Source organism: Pongo abelii, chromosome 22 (assembly GCF_028885655.2).
Source record: "Pongo abelii isolate AG06213 chromosome 22, NHGRI_mPonAbe1-v2.0_pri, whole genome shotgun sequence".
Classification (NCBI taxonomy): Eukaryota; Metazoa; Chordata; class Mammalia; order Primates; family Hominidae; genus Pongo; species Pongo abelii.
The window spans coordinates 55,801,516-55,818,989 of NC_072007.2; the positions used below are offsets into that span (position 1 = coordinate 55,801,516).

The following is a 17,474-nucleotide window of genomic DNA, read 5'->3' on the forward strand; positions in this document are numbered from 1 at the left end:
CAGCCCCGGGCCCTAGGCTGGGTCGCAGCCTCGGGCAGTTTCCTCGGGGCGCGGCGCGTCCCTGTCCGTCCTCGCCCGTCCCCGCCGCCCCCGGGTCTCGGCCCGCCCGGTCCTCGCAGCCGCAGGTCCGCCGCGGCGCCCGCCCCGCTCTCCCCTCCCCGGGCCTGGCCCTGCTCGTCGCTCCGCCCCGCGCCCGCCCCGCCCCGCGCCCGGCCCCTGCCCGCCCCCTGCCCGGCCTCTCAGCGGCGGCGGCTGGAGCGCGGCGGTCCGAGCGGGTGCACCGCGGCGGAGGAGGCAGCATCCCGCGGCGCTGACGGTCCTGGGGGGAGCATGGCGCCGAGGTGCGGCGGGGGCTGCGGGCGGGGGTTGGGGGACGCCAAGGTGAGGCTGCGGACGGGCGGGGGCTGCGGGGCCGCGGGGCCGGCGGGGGTCGGCGGGGGTCGGCGGGGGTCGGCTGGGTTCTGCGGGGCCCTGACCCGTGCCTGTCCCGCGCAGGTGTCCCTGGCTGTGGCCGCGGCGGCGGCGCCTCCTGGACGTGCTCGCGCCCCTGGTCCTACTGCTCGGGGTCCGCGCGGCCTCCGCGGAGCCAGGTAAGACGCGGGCGGGACGGGAAGGTTCGCGCCGGTCCCCGCCGGCCTCGCCGCCCTGGCTGGGGTCCCCGCCCGGCTCCCTCACCCCCGCCCCGGCCGCTCTGGGTTCAGCCCCGGCCCTGCCCACGCGCGCGGGAGGCGCCGGAGCCGGACGGAGCGGGCGGGGCGGGGTGGCCGGAGTCCCGCCCATTCATTCTCCCCGCGGGGTCCGGGCCGGGAGGGGTGCGCGGTGCGAGCGGCCGGAGTCCCCGCGCGGGGACCGAACCTCCGCGGCCGGCGGGGTCGTCGGTGCCGGGAGGGCTCGGGGCGGGGCCGCGGGGTCTCGGGAGACGCGGCCTGTGTCGCCGTCACGGCCTCGTCCCCGCAGCGCCGGGTCCCGGGACTGACCGCGGGCGGAAGGCGGCGGAGCGCGGGGCGTCGTCTCCGCGTTTCCAACCTGTTGAGGCGAAGCCGCGCGGGCTCCCAGGCTCCTCGCCGCGGGCCGGGCCTTGTGCGCCTCTGTCCCCACCGCCCTCAGGCCTCTGTCCCCGCGTCCGCCGTGGTGTCGGGTTGCGCGGTCCCCTTTGATGCCAACCGAGCGCCGCGCGGTCCGAGAACAATGCCCAGAAGCCGCTGCCCCGCCGGCCTCGCCGCTTCCCGTGCGCGGCAAACTGTGCGCGGGGCCCGTGGGGACCTTCCTGTCGCCAACCCCGGGACCCAGTTCCCCACCACGCTGCTAACCGGGGCCTCCTGCCTCCAGCCAGCCCAGCAGAGGCCCGGGGGAGGCGGCGGGGACGCGGACCCCAGGGGAGCCCCGCCCAAAGGGCCTGGGTGCCTTGTCGCGGGTGGAATCCCACCCGGGGGTCCAGGCAGCCAGCCCCTGCCTCCGACTCGACTCCACACCTGCTTGCTACAGCGGGTGAGGAAGCAGGAAAGGGGGAGGGAGGGAGGGAGGGAGGGATGTCGTCTGGATTCTTGTAATAATTTGTTTCATTGTTTCCAATCGACTTAGTCACCAGGTTAAATAGTAGCATAGACCTTTCAGAAAAGTAGCTACCTTATAAGTAGATGTGCTGAAAACACCTGCTTGTTGAGTCGTAGACAATTCCTCATTTACTGTGTGAACTGTAGGGGGTGAAGCACTGGCGGAGAGCGGCTGTGAGCTCACGCGGCTCCATCCCCACCGCGGCCCAGGGTCACTCGGGGCCATTAATCAGGCTGCAGAGCTGCCCTCTGAGCCGGGCCGCCAGCGCCCGCAGGGCCCAGACCAGGGCTCCCTGGGCGGGATGTTTTAAATCGCACAGGGACAAAGGAAAGGAAAGACGCTGGGGCCCAAGCCCCGAGCTTATGAAACGTTATCAAGGAGGAGATGTAAAAGGTGATGGTTTTTTGCTTTTGAATAGAAAAAAAAAAAAAATGTTAGTCGAGCTTTGGTGAGATGCAGTCTTGAGATCTAAGAGTGGGGTGTAAAGTCAGTGCAGGCCTCAGCAGGGAGAGTTACCGTTTGCCAAATGGGCTGTGCGTTCCTCTTCTGTCCCGGGCCTGCCCCAGCCTCAAGCACTCTGGGGCAGGAAGGCCCCTTGGAGGTGTCTAATGGAATGTGGAAGGCGGGTGGCCAGGAGGCTGAAGCGGAAGCAGGCCCAGAGAGGGGTCTGGATGCTGCCCACACACCCCTCCCCCAGCCTGGAGAGAACTCAGGCTCCAGGCCACCCGCAGCCGGGGTTCCAGTCCTTGCAGGACCCAGTCCCCTTGAAATGGGAAAACAGTCGCCCCCTTTAGGGGTTATTGGAGAAGAGCTAATGTGTATGAAATGCTGACTCTGGCAAGGGTTTGAGTTGTTCTCAAAACTTAAAAAGCACCCTTGAGAGTTGAAGGCCTGAGGCCCAGTTTGCTGATTTGCACATTTTTTTTCTGGCCAAGAATGATGCATCTTTCCATGTCTCTGTGCTATACTTGATCCCTAGAAAAGTCTTTTGCTTTTTTGTGTCAGGATTGGTCGCTGTGATGCTGAGGTTCTTGAATGGTGTTTGTGCCTTTCCCTGTAATCAGGAACCTGGGGGCTCAGTGGTCACTTGGCTGCTTGGTTGCCACCCAGCTGTGTGAGGTGCCACAGTCTTACCTGCAGTCTCTCCTGTGGTGGATTTGTGTGTGGGAAACAGCCATGACTCCCGAGAGGTGCTTGTAGTCAGTGCTTCAGAGTCAGAGTGGCTGAGGAAGAGGACTGTGTCACCGGGGCAGTTGCTGATGCCCATGGCCACACCAGGAGCCTGGTCTCATGAGTCGCCTTGTCTCTGAGCCTCTCCTACACTCCACCATGGCATCAGGCTCTCCCCCTGCCCCCCTGCAGCCCCCAGAAGATGCACGTCCTGCCCCTGCTCACCACTAGGACCTCTTCCTGTCTGGTGGTCAGCACAGAGCCCAGTGGTGTGGGTACAAGGCAGGGTCCCTGTGCCTCACTCCCCATTCCCTCTGAAGCCCTGCAGGGATTGGGCTTCAGTGACCTGGGTTCCGTGGGTGTGGCTCACCCCAGGGCACACGGCATCTAGGTAAGAGAGACCCTCCTGTAGAAGGTGGTCTTGTTTCTGGGCTCACCCACTGGGGAGTCTTCAGGATTCAGATGCAAGGGCTTTGGAAGATAGTTTTGAATTTCAGCAAAACTTGTTTTTCAGGGCACTCCTGTTTTCCTATAAATGAAAGCACAGCGGGGAAGTCCTCTGTAGGAAAACCTAGAAGGAGCGAACTGCCCTGCTCCAGAGTGCAGGCGCCAGACACTGGGGGCCAGTCCGGGAGAGCCCCACTTCACCTGCTGCTGTTCCATTTAAAAGTGCAAGGCACACCTGTGTACATGCACACACACACACAAAAGTGCACACATATGTGCACACACATGCCCCCCGCAGGTGTGTGATTCTCACGTAGTTATGCTGCATCCGCACAAACTCTTTCTCCCTCAGAGTGCCTTGTTCTGTCTTTACCTGGATTGTTGAAAAGGCTGGGTTCTCTGGGCCCCGGGAGTGCCAGGGGATCCTGTGGTATGAGCAGCAGCACCACCGCCCTGGGAGCAGCTCCTGATTGCTGGAAACAGACAGTAGGGGCTGGGCTGGACGGGGGTAGAAGCTGCAGCCTGCAGGCAGCCCAGAGAGAGGGGCCCCCACAACACCCTCCCCACCCCCTGCTCACTGTGTAGGGGCAGGGAGTATGCAGGCAGCTCAGAGAGAGGGGCCCCCACAACTCCCTCCCCACCCCCGCTCACTGTGTGGGGGGAGGGGTGCCTGCTTCTGCTCAGGAAGGAGACCCGCCTGGGTCTGGCTGTGGAGCGTATGTTGGAGACCCCAGGCCACCCTGGAACTCTCCAGGTGAAGCCCAGGGATCCAAAGAACCTCACAGCTATGGGGGATGGAGTGGGGCGACACCTGAAACCTCCAGCAAGTCTCTTCCTCTCTCAGCCCCAGGCCTGCAGAGGAGGGTGTGCCAGCCAACTGGGCCTTTGTGCCGGCACTAGCTCCCCACCAGTGCTCAGGGGTCAGGTGCAGAGGCTGGCAGGGACAAAGCTGGCTGTGGCTGAGAACAGCCCCCAGGCTGGGGCTGTGTCTGGAGGGGCTGGCCATGGCCCTCACCCCACTCCCAGCATGGGGCACTGGACCATGCAGAGAAGGGGCCACCCCAGTGCCTGCCAGGGCCAGTCAGAGCTGCCACCCTCCGGGCTGTCTGTTAGCAGGTGCCTGTCAGAGAACAAGACGACAGGCCTGGCCAGGCCCAACCCCACGGCGAGATTTCAGCAGCTGGCCAGCGGTGGATGGCACAGGGCCTGAGACAGATGTTCCCTCGTATGGTGCTGTGCAGGGCGGGGCGGAATCCTGGGAAACTAAAATACATGTTGGGTGCCCTTATACGATGATGATATTTGGTACATTTTGACATACTGTGGCCCATGAAGATCCTGAAAGCAGTTGGGGGCACTGTGGGGTGCTCCTCTCATCCAAGGCCTCCCAGGCCTGGGAGTTTGGGGTCTAAGGCCCTTTTCGGGGCCCAGGCACCTGCCCAGAATGACTGGGCCGCTGATACCTGCCTCCTGGAAGCCTTGCCAGGGCCAGCACTGGGCGGTCACAGGCCAGAGCCCAGCACCGGGCGGTCACAGGCCAGGACCTGTCCAAGGCAGTGGAGTGCCAGGCAAGTGAGGCCCTGCCATCTGGTGCCTGAGCGCAGATCCTGCTCCACGGCCAGTGGCCGTCACCAGCCTTGCTGCCTCAGTTCCCCCTCCTTAACCCCGGGGCGGGAGTGGCTGCTTCCTCCAGGTGTTCTGTGAGCGGCCGCTGGCAATTGTGTAAAAGCCACATACCACACACTGGATCTTTGTTCCAGACCCTGTGTCATGTGAGGAGACAGCCAGCCCAGGCAGGGAGCTGATCTGTGTTGTCCCCTGGTGCTGCCCAGGGCCACAGAGAGTAAGGGAGCGGCGCTTACCAGCTCTAGCGGTAACGTTTTAGATGGTGGGTTTGGGCCTCTGCAGAAGGGCTGTCAGGAGGAGTTTTTGATCACGGATGCGCTGAGTCAGATGAAATGTGGCGGCTGCAGGGGAAGCGTCTGTGCCCCGTGCCTGCAGGAGCATGCCTTCTCCCTGCAGCTCCTCTGGCGCAGGCAGGCCCCGGCACGGCTGTTCTGGCTTCTTCCACAGGAACCATGGGAAGGGGAATTATTCTCAAGTCCCTGCATCTTTCTGGCACTTTCTGGCATTTCATGGTGGCAGATGGGGTCACCTCGCCACCTCGGGGCTGATCCCCTGTGGGGCCCCTCTTTCCCACCGGGGCCTTGTGATGGGCAGGGCAGGGCAGGCATCAGCACTAGGCTGGGTGGTGGTTTGGCTCTCACCACACCGGCTTCCAGAGGGCCAGCAGGCCTGCGAGTGGGCACACGCTGGTGCTGGGGCCGGGCACTGGTGGGGGGGTCAAAGGCTGACCCCTGCGGGGAGTGCCCGTGGACAGACACTGGGGGTCAGGGCCGACCCCTGCGGGGACCCCTGCGGACAGACACTGGGCCAGAGCAACAGGCAGGAAGGCCAATGGGAATGGCAGGAGGAGGGAGCGTGATGGGTTACCGTGGCAGAGCTCGCACCCACCCCCCCAGCCGTTTGTTTGTTCGTTTGCTCATCTATTTTGGTCTGAAGTCCGTGCTTTTGTATTTCCCCACCGTTCCGTTGAGCAGCTTTAACATTTGCCGCAGTTAGGCCTCTCTGGAATCTGTGCTTAGAGATTGTGAGACAGCGTCAAGTTTCAGCAGCTCGGACTCCTCTATCTGCGGAGAACCTGCCAGCACAGCTGCTCCTGGGGGCAGGAGAGGCACTGTTTGTTTTGGGGTGACGTGAGCTGATGGGAAAGCCAGGCTGGACATAGCTCCTGGGCCAGCAGCCCATCTTGGTGGCGGCTTCACCCCATCTGGCATCTCCGGTCCCGGAGCATGAGGGCTCAGGAAGAGCCTCTGTCTGATTTGGCTGCTCCGGAGGCCTCGTCTGGACACACCTGGGCAGGCCCAAGTCCACACACCCCATGACCTTGGGGACTGAGAGAGACCTTCCTTCCATGTTACAACTTAGACAACGGGAGACTTTGTTTTGGGAGGAATCACTCAATTCAGGTGGACGCTGCTGCTGGGTGGGACATGGGAGAGACAGGGGTAGCGTCCCAGGAACTCCGTGGGCCCGCGGCGAAGTCCCAGCCCTGCGGCTGCCAATGCAGGGTGTTATCCAGGGGCAGGACATCGTCTGCAGTGGCTCTGCCTTCCCCAATGCCAGGTGACCCCACAGAGGCAGTGTCTGTGACCTCTTCCATGTTGGGGCTAAAGAGGCCAGCAGGGTTGGGAGCCGGCATTAGTGGAGGACCTCGGAGCCCAGGGCTGTGGGCTGATGGGCGGCGAGGCCCCCGCCAGCTGCTCGGGGAGAGCCCAGCCACTGTTCTTGGTCCACCTGGCCTTTGATTCCTTTTTCCTGTGTGCATTTTTGAGCACCTTCTGTGTGCGAGAAGCTGTGCCTGCCCGAGAGGGGGGAAGGAAACACCACAATGAGCCTCGGACACCCACAGTCTGAAGGGCCCGGAGTAAGCCTCAGACGCCCACAGTCTGGAGGGCCCGGCGCTGTGAACGAGCAGTCACAGGGAACAGTGCGCCCTTATCGCTGACACAGGCTCTGGAGGGCCCGGCGCCATGAGTGAGCAGTCACAGGGAACAGTGCACCCTTATCGCTGATGCAGGCGAGGGCTTCGTCTTCTCACAGCTCTTATCTTGGGTGCCGCCCCAGCCAAAGTCAGGGCTGAGTCGGGGGATGCTGTGGTCTGGGACCCGCAGGAGAGGGGAGGGCCTCACTTCTGATGGGCGACCTTCATTTACACGCAGCTCTGCAGCCCAAACGGCCAGGCTGGGTCCTGTCTTTTAAAAAACCTTGCTAATTTGGTTGATGGAAAATATCATCTCAGAGTTCTGTTTTGTGAGTCCCCATCGCCGTGCGGGCAAACATTTTCATCCGCTAAGGGGCCGTCGTGCTTCTCTGGGAACGTGGCGTTCGCCGTGTGGGTGAACGTTTTCACGCACTAAGGGGCCGTTGTGTTTCTCTGGGAACGCGAAGTTTGCCATGTGGGTGAATGTTTTCACACACTAACCGACTGTCATATGCTTCTCTGGGAACGTGGTGTTCGCCGTGTGGGTGAACGTTTTCACGCACTAAGGGGCCGTCGTGTTTCTCTGGGAACGCGGCGTTCGCCGTGCCGGGGAACGTTTTCACACACTAAGGGGCTGTTGTGCTTCTCTGGGAATGCCGGGTTTGCAGCTCGTGCCCACTGCCCTGCAGGTGCCTTCTCTTTCCCCATTGCTTTTTGTCTGTTGATGCTTTCAGTTCTGGATGTCCTATTTTGCGTACTTTTATTGTTTATGGTCAGCCTTTAACTGGGGGTATGATATTTGTTTTTTGTTTTTTCGAGACAGAGTCTGGCTCTGTCACCCAGGCTGGAGTGCAGTGGTGCAATCTCAGCTCACTGCAACCTCCATCTCCCAGGCTCAAGCGATTCTCCTGCCTCAGCCTCCTGAGTAGCTGGGACTACAGGTGTGTGTCACCACACCTGGCTAATTTTTTTTTTTTTTTTTTAAAGTAGAGATGGGGTTTTGCCATGTTGGCCAGGCTGGTCTCAAACTCCTGACCTCAGGTGGTCCACCTGCCTCGGCCTCCCAAAGTGCTGGGATTCAAGGCGTGAGCCACTGCGCCCAGCCATGGGGTATGATATTTCTTAACGTGTGGAGTTGTTTTTCCTCATTTTTCTGGTCCCTTTAGAGGTGGGACCCTGGAGTGGCCAGCAGAGCTCAGGGGCCTGCGGCCCAGGCACACAGACAGTGGAGCTGGCCCTGCCACTTTGCTCATCTGTGGCGCAGGTCTGCTGAGGGGCCGTGGGGGTCCTGCAAGTGAAGGTGCTTGAGACATCAGTGCCTGTGGGGAGGCCACGTGGCACCTGTCAGCTGTTAGCGTTTTGACTCTGCCTTTGTGGATATGGAATTAGAGATGCTTCTCACAGTAGTGGCTAAACTATCAGGAAGCCTGGTCATCCTCTATGTCCTCATGGGTGGGATGCCGCCTAGTGTGATGGCTGAGAGCTCAGGCTGTGACCCTGAGTGCTGTGTGGCCATGGGCAGGCTGCTCACCCTCTCTGTGTCTTGGTCTCTAATCTGTGCCTGGGGATGGTGGAGCGTCATGGGGCCATACAGGAAAGATGGGACATCACACATCGGCTTCCTGGGGTGCATCCTGCTGACAGCCCTCTGAGGCTGGCTGGTCCTGAGGCTCTAGGGGGTACTCTGCAGTGGAGAGAGGGTTCCATCCCCACCCTTAGGGCAGAGCCCCATAGGAGGGACTGGTTTGCAACGCGAGTAAAATGGGTCCCCGTGAGCAGACGCAGCTTTTGTGCTGCTTCTTACTCAGCCCTGCACTGTGCCTGCTGAACCGACGATGTGTATTAGAGAGGGCAGCCACTCCTGCCTCCTCCAGCCCCGCCACATGTCCACAGGCCAGGGTGCCTGCACCGTGACAGGCTTCACTGCCCCTGTCGTGGGGACCCAGGGAACACCTGCCTCCTCTACTTGCTGGATTTGTGACTGGGTGGCCAACGTTTTCTAAAATCTCCCGCTAAGACCCCTCAGCTGTCAGGAGTCTTCTGAGAAAGCCGGGCCTCTTTTGCCCCGGCAAGGAGCTTTCTTGTGAAGAGGCCGTTCCTGGAGGGAGGCGTCTGTGCTTTGTAAAGTTTAGCCTCACGTGCTGCCTCTGAGGAGGAGTTCAGAGAACATCCGCTTCCTTTCTGTTATCACCTCAGCCTTCCAGCCAGAAAGAAGGAAGTGTCCGTGGATCCCGTCCACGCTAACCTCGGGGTCCCTCTGCCAGCCCTGCACATCCTTGTCCCTGGGCACTGAGGGAAGAAAAGGCCCCGCCAGCCATGCCCAGCACTTGTGCCTGGGACTTTGCAGAGGCAGGGTAGAGGATGGGGAGGGTTTAAAAGGCAGGTTCCCAGGAAATTCCCTAGGTGTGGGATTGGAGGGGTGCTGAGGGAGGTGGCGGACCCTCAGGGGCAGGAGCCTTATGGAGTGAGCTGGTCCATGGAGCTAGGAGGCATCTTCTAGTATAAATTCTCATTTCAGCTAAACAGCTTGCCCTCTCCAAGCCCGTGTGCACCTGAACCATCTCTGCTCTCTGAGCCTCGGTCCCTTGGAGGAGCAGGAGGAGGAGGAGGAGAAGGAGGAGGATCGGGAGGAGGAGGGGGAGGCCCTTTCTGTATTGGATGCACCGCCTGGCCCCAGGCCCTCCTGCCTAGCCTTGCGGCTCTGGCCGTCAGTCAGCTCACTTCTCCTGGCTTTGCTGCTGCCCCGCCTCTTCCTGGGAGGCCATGGTGTGCCCGTGCCTGGCAGGCAGTGTTGCTGCTGACCTCTCATCTGTTTTGGGTCCCCAAATCTCAGCCCTGTCTCCCTTTCGGGGGCACATCTTGATGCGGGGTCTCTGATCCCCTCGGGGCAGCAGGACATCCCTGTTTTCTAGCTGAAATGAGACTTCACCCCCAAAGGAATGGCTCCAGCCTGACCTGCTCAGGTTGTTAGTCACACGTTTCTATTGTGAAAATGACTAAGAATGTTGTGGGAGGTTTGGAAACCAGGGAGACCACCTGTCCCAATTCAGCCTTTCCTGTCATCACAGGGGACGTCTGACATTTTAACAGACCCGGGTGGCCTCCTGCAGACAAGGCTCGGACCCTGCGGCCGACTCTGCCCCAGGCCTGGCCCCTGCTGACGGCCGTGCTCCGGGCGTGTGGCCTGAGGGCCTCACGGACAGCCGCCTCCCAGACCAGAAAACAGCCCTGTCCGCCAGCGAGAGGGCAGACAGATGGACACTAACATCCCCAAACCTAAGAAACAAAACCCAAAACCCTCATTTATGCTTCTACTTCCGATCACACGCATAGAAGGCCGAATACTGACCCCGAGCTGACCACCCCGGCCTGTGGGACTCGTGTGTGTGATGAGGCTCAGGATCAGGTGGGGATGACCCTGGATTATCGGGTGGGCCCCGCGTCGTCATGAGGGTCCTTATAGGGAAGGGGCAGGACTGAGAGAGGAGGGGATGATGGAGGCGGGGCCATGGGCGGGGGCTGGGGAGGGTATGAGAAGACTAGGAATTGGGTTCCCCCTGGATCCTCCAGAGGACCCCTGCGGGCACCAGGACTTCCAACTTCCAGTCTCCTGAGCTCTGAGGGACGTCTGTGTTGCTTTAAGACACTGACTGACTTGTCCCAGCAGCCAGAGGTGACAGTGCGGCGTGGTGTTGGTTCACAGAAGAGGTGGCATTAGTAACCGTGCGAATAAGGGCCTCTCACCTGTGAAGGGCCCACTCCATGGGGCAGGAAGCCTTGGATGTGTTCCGAGCTTCAGCAGGACCCTCAAGGCTGCTGGGGGTCAGAATATGGGCACTTCCTGCACACCCAGGGCCACCCCAGGCTGTGGGCTTTGTGGAGACTTAAAGATGAGTCCTCGGCCTTCGGAATCTCCTGACTGTCAATGGAACCTCTGGTCATCAGGTCCCCAGGATGACCTCCCAGCAGGCCTGGGGCAGCAGCCAGGAGCTGGACACCTGGGGCTCAGGGCTCAGGGCCGGCTGCCATGGGCGGGGCGGAGGAGGGGCAGGACCGTGCGCAGGGGTGGCGGAGCGGGGCTGTGAATGGAGCCCCCCTTCCGGAAGATGGATGCAGGGGGGAGCCGGCGCAGTGTGGAGTTGAGAGCGGGGGTGCGGCAGGCGGCCTGGGCAGGCCCCGGACGGGAAAGTGCAGGCAGTGCCATTGATCAGACCCTGGCTGGGGCCTCGGAGTTCACGCCTTGCCTGGCCTTCAGAGAGGTGCGAGCTCTACTTTTGGAGAATGAGGCAAAGGCGCAGAAGCACTCCTGGAAAGTGCCGTCCAGCCCAGTGCCTGGCGCTGCAGCCGAGGGGAGAACTGATGCCGGGTGGAGCCCCGGGTGGTGCTCACGCAGCCAGGCGGGCATGGTGTGTTGGGGGTTTTCATAAAGAAAAGCTGACCAGGTGCGTGCCAAGCAGGCCCTCAGCCCTGAGGGTACTTGCCGGGGGCCGGGAGAGTGTGAGCCCCCGCTTATCCAGAACACCGCGTGGGCCCTCGGCTATCTGGAATGCCTTGCCGGGCCTTTCAGTTATCCAGAACACACAGCCAGACCCCTTTCGTTATCCAGACTGCCCAGCGACACCGGGCAGGTATGCCTCTGTCACCCTGACCCAGCTGAGTTGGGAACATGGCCACACCGGCCCTTCCTGTGGGGCCCGTGAAACCTCTGAATCACACCTCTCATTGGCATCTGGATCGTGGCTCCCTAGACCCGGCTTTTTAAACCTATTATTGGGGAACGGGGACCTTCTCTGAGGTCCATCTTGGTCAGGAGCAGTAGGGCTGGCCAGCCTGGATCTCTGTCCTGCAGCCCACTTTCTGGCCAGGAGACTGGGGCAGCACACACAATCTTGCCATGCCCAGTGTCCTTTGTGAACTGAGGCCAGTGTGGGGGTGGCCGGGGCACAGTCTCCCCACGCCTGGTGTCCTTTGTGAACTGGGGGTGGTGTGGGGACCGTGAGGCTCCGCACTGGTGTGGGGGTGGCTGGGGCAGGGCGGCGTTTGCTCGGATTCAGAAATCCAGGCCCCTAGGTGTTGACCCTGAGAACAGTGCGCTCTCCTGGACCTCGGTCTGTCCTTTGTGACCTGGTCCCCCAGCATCTCTTAGGTTCCTCTGAGGGCAGCGCCTCTCCTGGGCCTCGGTCTGTCCTCTGTGACCCAGTCACCTGGCATCTCTTAGATTCCAGCTTAGGCTCAGCAGGTGCTAAATATTAGTCAGATTGGAGCTGCATGCTGACTAGCACACAGTTTCTAGTTGAATTCGGAGGTGCAGCCTCTACTCTCCCACTTGATTGGAAGCAGCACAGCTCACTTTGGCCGGGTCTTTTATCCCCAGCCCCAGCCCCTGCCCCTGACAACTGTTCCTTTCCCTCGTTCTGCATATCCTCGTTCTGCATTCCCTCATCTGAATTGCAAGCTAGTCTTGCTCTCAAGAGAGTGACAGTGCTTTCAACGTCAGGTATGTTTTCTTGTTCCGTGAGTTTTCAGATATTTGGGAGCAGCTAATTTGATCTTTACCTTTCTGTTTTCAGCAGAAATAATTTTAGTTCCCTAAGTTATTTTTGTTAATGGGCTTTTCTGACTGTCAGTGTTCTTGGTTGCTTTTGGTTGTGGTGGGTCGCTGTTTAGATAATGTGTGTTTTGGGGAATGATCTTTCCAAAGGTGGTGCTGGGATCCCAGAGAGCCTGCCCAGTTTCCCCAGGAGCAGCTCCTCCCCTTGCTGCCAGACCCTGCTGGTTTTTGTATTTCACGTGGACTCGCCTCCTGGCTTGTCAGGGCCTTGTGGGATTCTTAGCCTCTTAATGGATATGAATGGCACTGGCTTGCCTTACCTCCTTCTGGCGCTTACTTCTCTGTGCTTGTGGTCTGTTCCACTGCAGTCTCTGGATTGGACCCCGGCCATGCCTGCCTGCTGTGCAGGGAGCCCTGGGGTTCCCTGGAGCTTGGGGCTCTTTCACCTGCAGGTTCCCTGTCCTGCGGTCTGTGGCTTGCTCAGTGTCGTCAGGTGTCCTCTTCCGACTCGAGGGTCTCACGGGTGCCCCCTGCCCTGCCTGGCCCAGCTGCCCTCTCCGTGGCATTTCCAGGCCCGCGATCTCTCTGGCGTTCTGTGTGCCAACTTCTGCTCCCTCTAGCTCCCTGATGGGCTTTTCAGCACACCCAGGACCTGTGCACCAGGCCTGTTAATAACAACAGACTGTGGGGTGACCTGTGCACCAGGCCTGTTAATAACAACAGACTGTGGGGTGACCTGTGCACCAGACCTGTTAATAACAACAGACTGTGGGGTGACCGCTCTTGGCCAGGGGATGTGGTTTGGCCCAAATCCTCTGCATCCATTGTTGGAGCCACTGTGGTCTGGGCAGAGCTGGGCCCTCTGTCCTGGGTGCCACTCCCATGAAGCAGTGAAGGAGGTGCTGCTCTGTGGAAAACGCTAAGGGTGGGGAGAATTGCACTGTAGGGAAGAGAGAAAAGGGGATTCTGGCCTCCAGCCTCCTTCCCCAGGCCCCACCCACAGCGCAGCTGGCAGCACTCTGTGTCTCCCGCCTCTCCCACCTCCCTAGACCCGTCTTTCCTGGCAGGTGGCCTTGGCATGGCCAGTACTGCTGCCGCAGGAACCGAGAAGGGCAGGTGCCTGTTCGTTAACGTGTGCCGCCCCCGGAGTGCTGGCTGTGAGTGGGGGCACCTGGCGTGGGGCTGGACGGCCAGGGCCTGCTGTCTAGATGTGCAGTGACAAGACCCTTCCCTTCCAGAGGAGCCGGCTCCGACTCCGAGCTCTTTGTGGGCTGCATCTGCAGATTGAGGACAGTGCTGAGCAGAGCTGACCGGGTGCTCATCCCTGGTAGGGGCAGAGGGGTCTGCATCCCAGCCCCTGGCTGCCGAAGTGGTAGGATGGGTGTGCCCTTCCCACGCCTGCCCGCCAGCATCGCTGAGGGTCTCCGAGCTGGGGAGGGATGTCTCTGGCAGGGCAGCTCAGTGCTGGGCTCATTCTTCCCACGTCAAGGCAGCCGTCCCTTCTTGGTGGTTTCCCTTGCTTTGTGGCAGGAGCTGGTGGCCTGGGAACAGCTGCTGGGTGTTTAGATGAATCCCCGGGCCGGCTCTGGAGCCGCGCTTGCCCGGTCGCTTGTCTGCTGCGGTGACTGCAGAGGCTGCCTCCTTGCTGAGCCTCGGGATGCTCGCCGACGGTTCTCACCTGCTCTGCACAGCCCGCCCTCCTTGGCTCACGTCTCTTCCTGGGGTCTCAGGGAAGCGGCGCCTCCTCAGGGACCTCCAAGGCTGTCTCCGCTTTAGCGTCAGGTCCCCGGGTCCTCCCACCCCGACCCCCTGTGCCTGCGGCCCTGCCAGGCGTGATGACCAATATACATCCTCTAGAGGAGCTTCTGTCATGTGGAACCAGCCAGACCCCCCGACGGCTTGCAGGCAGGGAGATGGAGAAGCAGCCCCTCCACGGGGCAGACAGTGCCATAGTCTTCACCGCCTCAATCTGGGAGCATCAGGGCTGCAGTTCAGCTCTTCCCTGTCCTCAGTAAAGGATGGATGAGAGGACCAGGGTCCCCAGTGTCAGTGGCGGGTCAGGGATGCCAAAGTGCTGAGCAGAAGTTGGCCAGCCCTGGCCAGAGGCTCTGGAGCTGGGCCCTGACACACGATGCCATGTGTGGTGACACGCAATTCTGTGTAGTGATGTGATGCCGTGTAGTGACATGATGTTGTGTGTGGTGACACGGGATGCCGTGTGTGGTGACATGCAATTCCGTGTAGTGACGTGATGCCGTGTAGTGACGTGATGCCGTGTGTGGTGACACGCAATTCCATGTAGTGACGTGATGCTGTGTGTGGTGACACGGGATGCCATGTGTGGTGACACGCAATTCCATGTAGTGACATGATGCTGTGTGTGGTGACACGGGATGCCATGTGTGGTGACATGCAATTCCGTGTAGTGACGTGATGCCGTGTAGTGACATGATGCCGTGTGTGGTGACACGGGATGCCATGTGTGGTGACACGCAATTCCATGTAGTGACATGATGCTGTGTGTGGTGACACGGGATGCCGTGTGTGGTGACATGCAATTCCGTGTAGTGACGTGATGCCGTGTGTGGTGACACGAGATGCCATGTGTGATGACATGCAATTCCATGTAGTAATGTGATGCCGTGTGTGGGGACGTGCAATTCTGCGTAGTGACGTGATGCCATGTAGTGACATGATGCTGTGTGTAGTGACATGTGATGCCATGTGTGGTGGTACACAATTCTGTGTAGTGATGTGATGCCATATAGTGACGTGATGCATATGTGGTGACATGCAATTCCGTGTAGTGACACGATGCTTTGTAGTGACGCGATGCTTTGTAGTGACATGATGCCATGTGTGGTGATACGTGATGCTGTGTGTGCTGACACACAATTCCGTGTAGTGACGTGATGCCATGTAGTGACATGATGCTGTGCATAGTGACATGTGATGCCATGTGTGGTGACACGTGATGCCGTGTGTGGTGACACGCAATTCCGTGTAGTGACGTGATGCCATGTAGTGACATGATGCTGTGCATAGTGACATGTGATGCCATGTGTGGTGACACGTGATGCTGTGTGTGCTGACACACAATTCCATGTAGTGACGTGATGCCGTGTGTGGGGACAGGCAATTCCGTGTAGTGATATGATGCAGTGTAGTGATGCAATGCTGTGTAGTTACATGATGCTGTGTGTAGTGATGCGTGATGCCATGTGTGGTCACATGTGATGCTGTGTGTGGTGACACTCAATGCCATGTAGTGACAAGCTTGCAGGATCACCAGGCTGGCTCCAAAGGCTTGGGTCCGGCTCCCTGGGGCCACTGGGTGGTCTCTGAGGCCGCCCATCACTGTTCGGGCCCTGGGGTGGGAGCTGGGCTGCAAAGTGGCCTGGACTTTATTTCGTGCCAGGCACAGTGCTTCTCTCAGCAGATTTATCAGGTGTTTTGGGTGTGAATGCCAGGAAGCCTGGCTGGCGCTGAAGGATCCTCCTCAAAGCCACGGGTGGGCACCATGCTTAGGGACAGGACCTGGGGCTACTTGGTTGCATTATGAAATTTTCATGATTTTTAAACAGTTTTATTTTTTTAAATTACTGAAGTCCAACAGGAGCATTATTCAGCATTTGAGACCCCAGCCAATACAGCGCTGCCTGGAATGAAAAGTAAAATGCCCCCTGAAACCCCAGCCCTCAGTTCTCCCTTCCTGGACCCCACTCCTGAGAATCTTCTCACAACCTTGGCTTATTGACTCCACATTGAGGCCGTGTCCCTGCTCTGTGGCCTGGTGGACCCAGGTAGTTTGGACTCAAAACAGGAATTTATTTACATCCTTTTATGGTCACAAATAATAAAAAGCAGCTTCTGGACAACAATGAAGTTGAGATAAATACCAGGACCAGACTGGCCACGGGAGCCATAGGTGGGCTGAGGGTCCCCCTCAGGACCCCTGCATCCTGCCTGAGTGTGCAGCAGCCCCCCGGGACAGGAGCGTCGGGGCCGGTCTCCTCCGCGTCTCCCGGCAGAGGCGTTGCTGTCGCAGCTGGCGCTGTGCATGGCTGGCAGTAGGAGTCTGTGCTTGGCAGCCCTCAACACCTGCTGGATGTGTTTGCAGGGCTGGGCAGGCACCTGTCCCATGGCCCAGTCCCGAGGGTCTCAATGCACCAGCCTGGCAGGACAGGCACCTCCCACAGCCCAGCCCCGAGGGTCTCATGGCACCAGCCTGGCAGGACAGGCACTTGTCCCACGGCCCAGCCCCGAGGGTCTCGTGGCACCAGCCTGGCAGGACGGGCACCTGTCCCACGGCCCAGCCCCGAGGGTCTCGTGGCACCAGCCTGGCAGGATGGGCACCTGTCCCACGGCCCAGCCCCGAGGGTCTCGTGGCACCAGCTTGGAAGGACGAGAACCTGTCCCACGGCCCAGCCCCAAGGGTCTCGTGGCACCAGCCTGGCAGGACGGGAACCTGTCCCACGGCCCAGCCCCGAGGGTCTCATGGCACCAGCCTGGCAGGACGGGAACCTGTCCCACAGCCCAGCCCCGAGGGTCTCATGGCACCAGCTTGGAAGGACGGGAACCTGTCCCACAGCCCAGCCCCAAGGGTCTCGTGGCACCAGCCTGGCAGGATGGGTACATGTCCCACGTCCCAGCCCTGAGGGTCTCATGGCACCAGCCTGGCAGGACGGGCACCTGTCCCATGGCCCAGCCCCGAGGGTCTCATGGCACCAGCCTGGCAGAACGGGCACCTGTCCCACAGCCCAGCCCCGAGGGTCTCGTGGCACCAGCCTGGCAGGACGGGCACCTGTCCCACGGCCCAGCCCCGAGGGTCTCATGGCACCAGCCTGGCAGGACGGGCAGCAGGGAGTTAACAGGAGCCATTGTGAGGACACTGTGATCTCAGAGCTGTGTCATCGCTGATGGAAGAGGTGACGTCCCCTCCACAGAAAGCGCCTTTGTGGGCGACCCTGGCTCGTCCCCATGTAGCCCCCACACAGGTAGTGGGCTGCCCTCTCCCTCTCCCGGAGTCCCCTCGGGGCACCGAGAACAGACCCCTCCTTCATCCCTGCTGTCAGCTCATGACACCGGACAATTTGGGTCCCAATTATATCTAGAGAACCAGGGGAAAGGTCACGTTGTCTAGACATTAATCCAGCACTGTGGCATTTTTTCCTGGGCCTGTATCCTGGCAACAGGAGGGCGAGTGGG

General features: G+C 60.3%; 1 protein-coding gene across 2 annotated transcripts in view; it reads left to right on the forward strand.

Annotated features, from left to right (window-relative positions):
- Window positions 1-228: 228 nt before the first annotated feature.
- The window catches only part of LOC100457565 (collagen alpha-1(XVIII) chain), a 121,688-nt gene continuing 104,442 nt past the window's right edge, over window positions 229-17,474 (forward strand). The window contains exons 1-2 of one of the 2 annotated variants that reach the window (XM_054542644.2): window positions 229-341; window positions 496-590. In XM_054542644.2, coding sequence (XP_054398619.2) covers window positions 331-341; window positions 496-590 — 106 coding nt within the window. In that variant the 5' untranslated portion in view covers window positions 229-330. The remainder of the gene's footprint in view (window positions 342-495; window positions 591-17,474) is intronic. The other variant, XM_054542645.2, reaches the window with a different exon arrangement.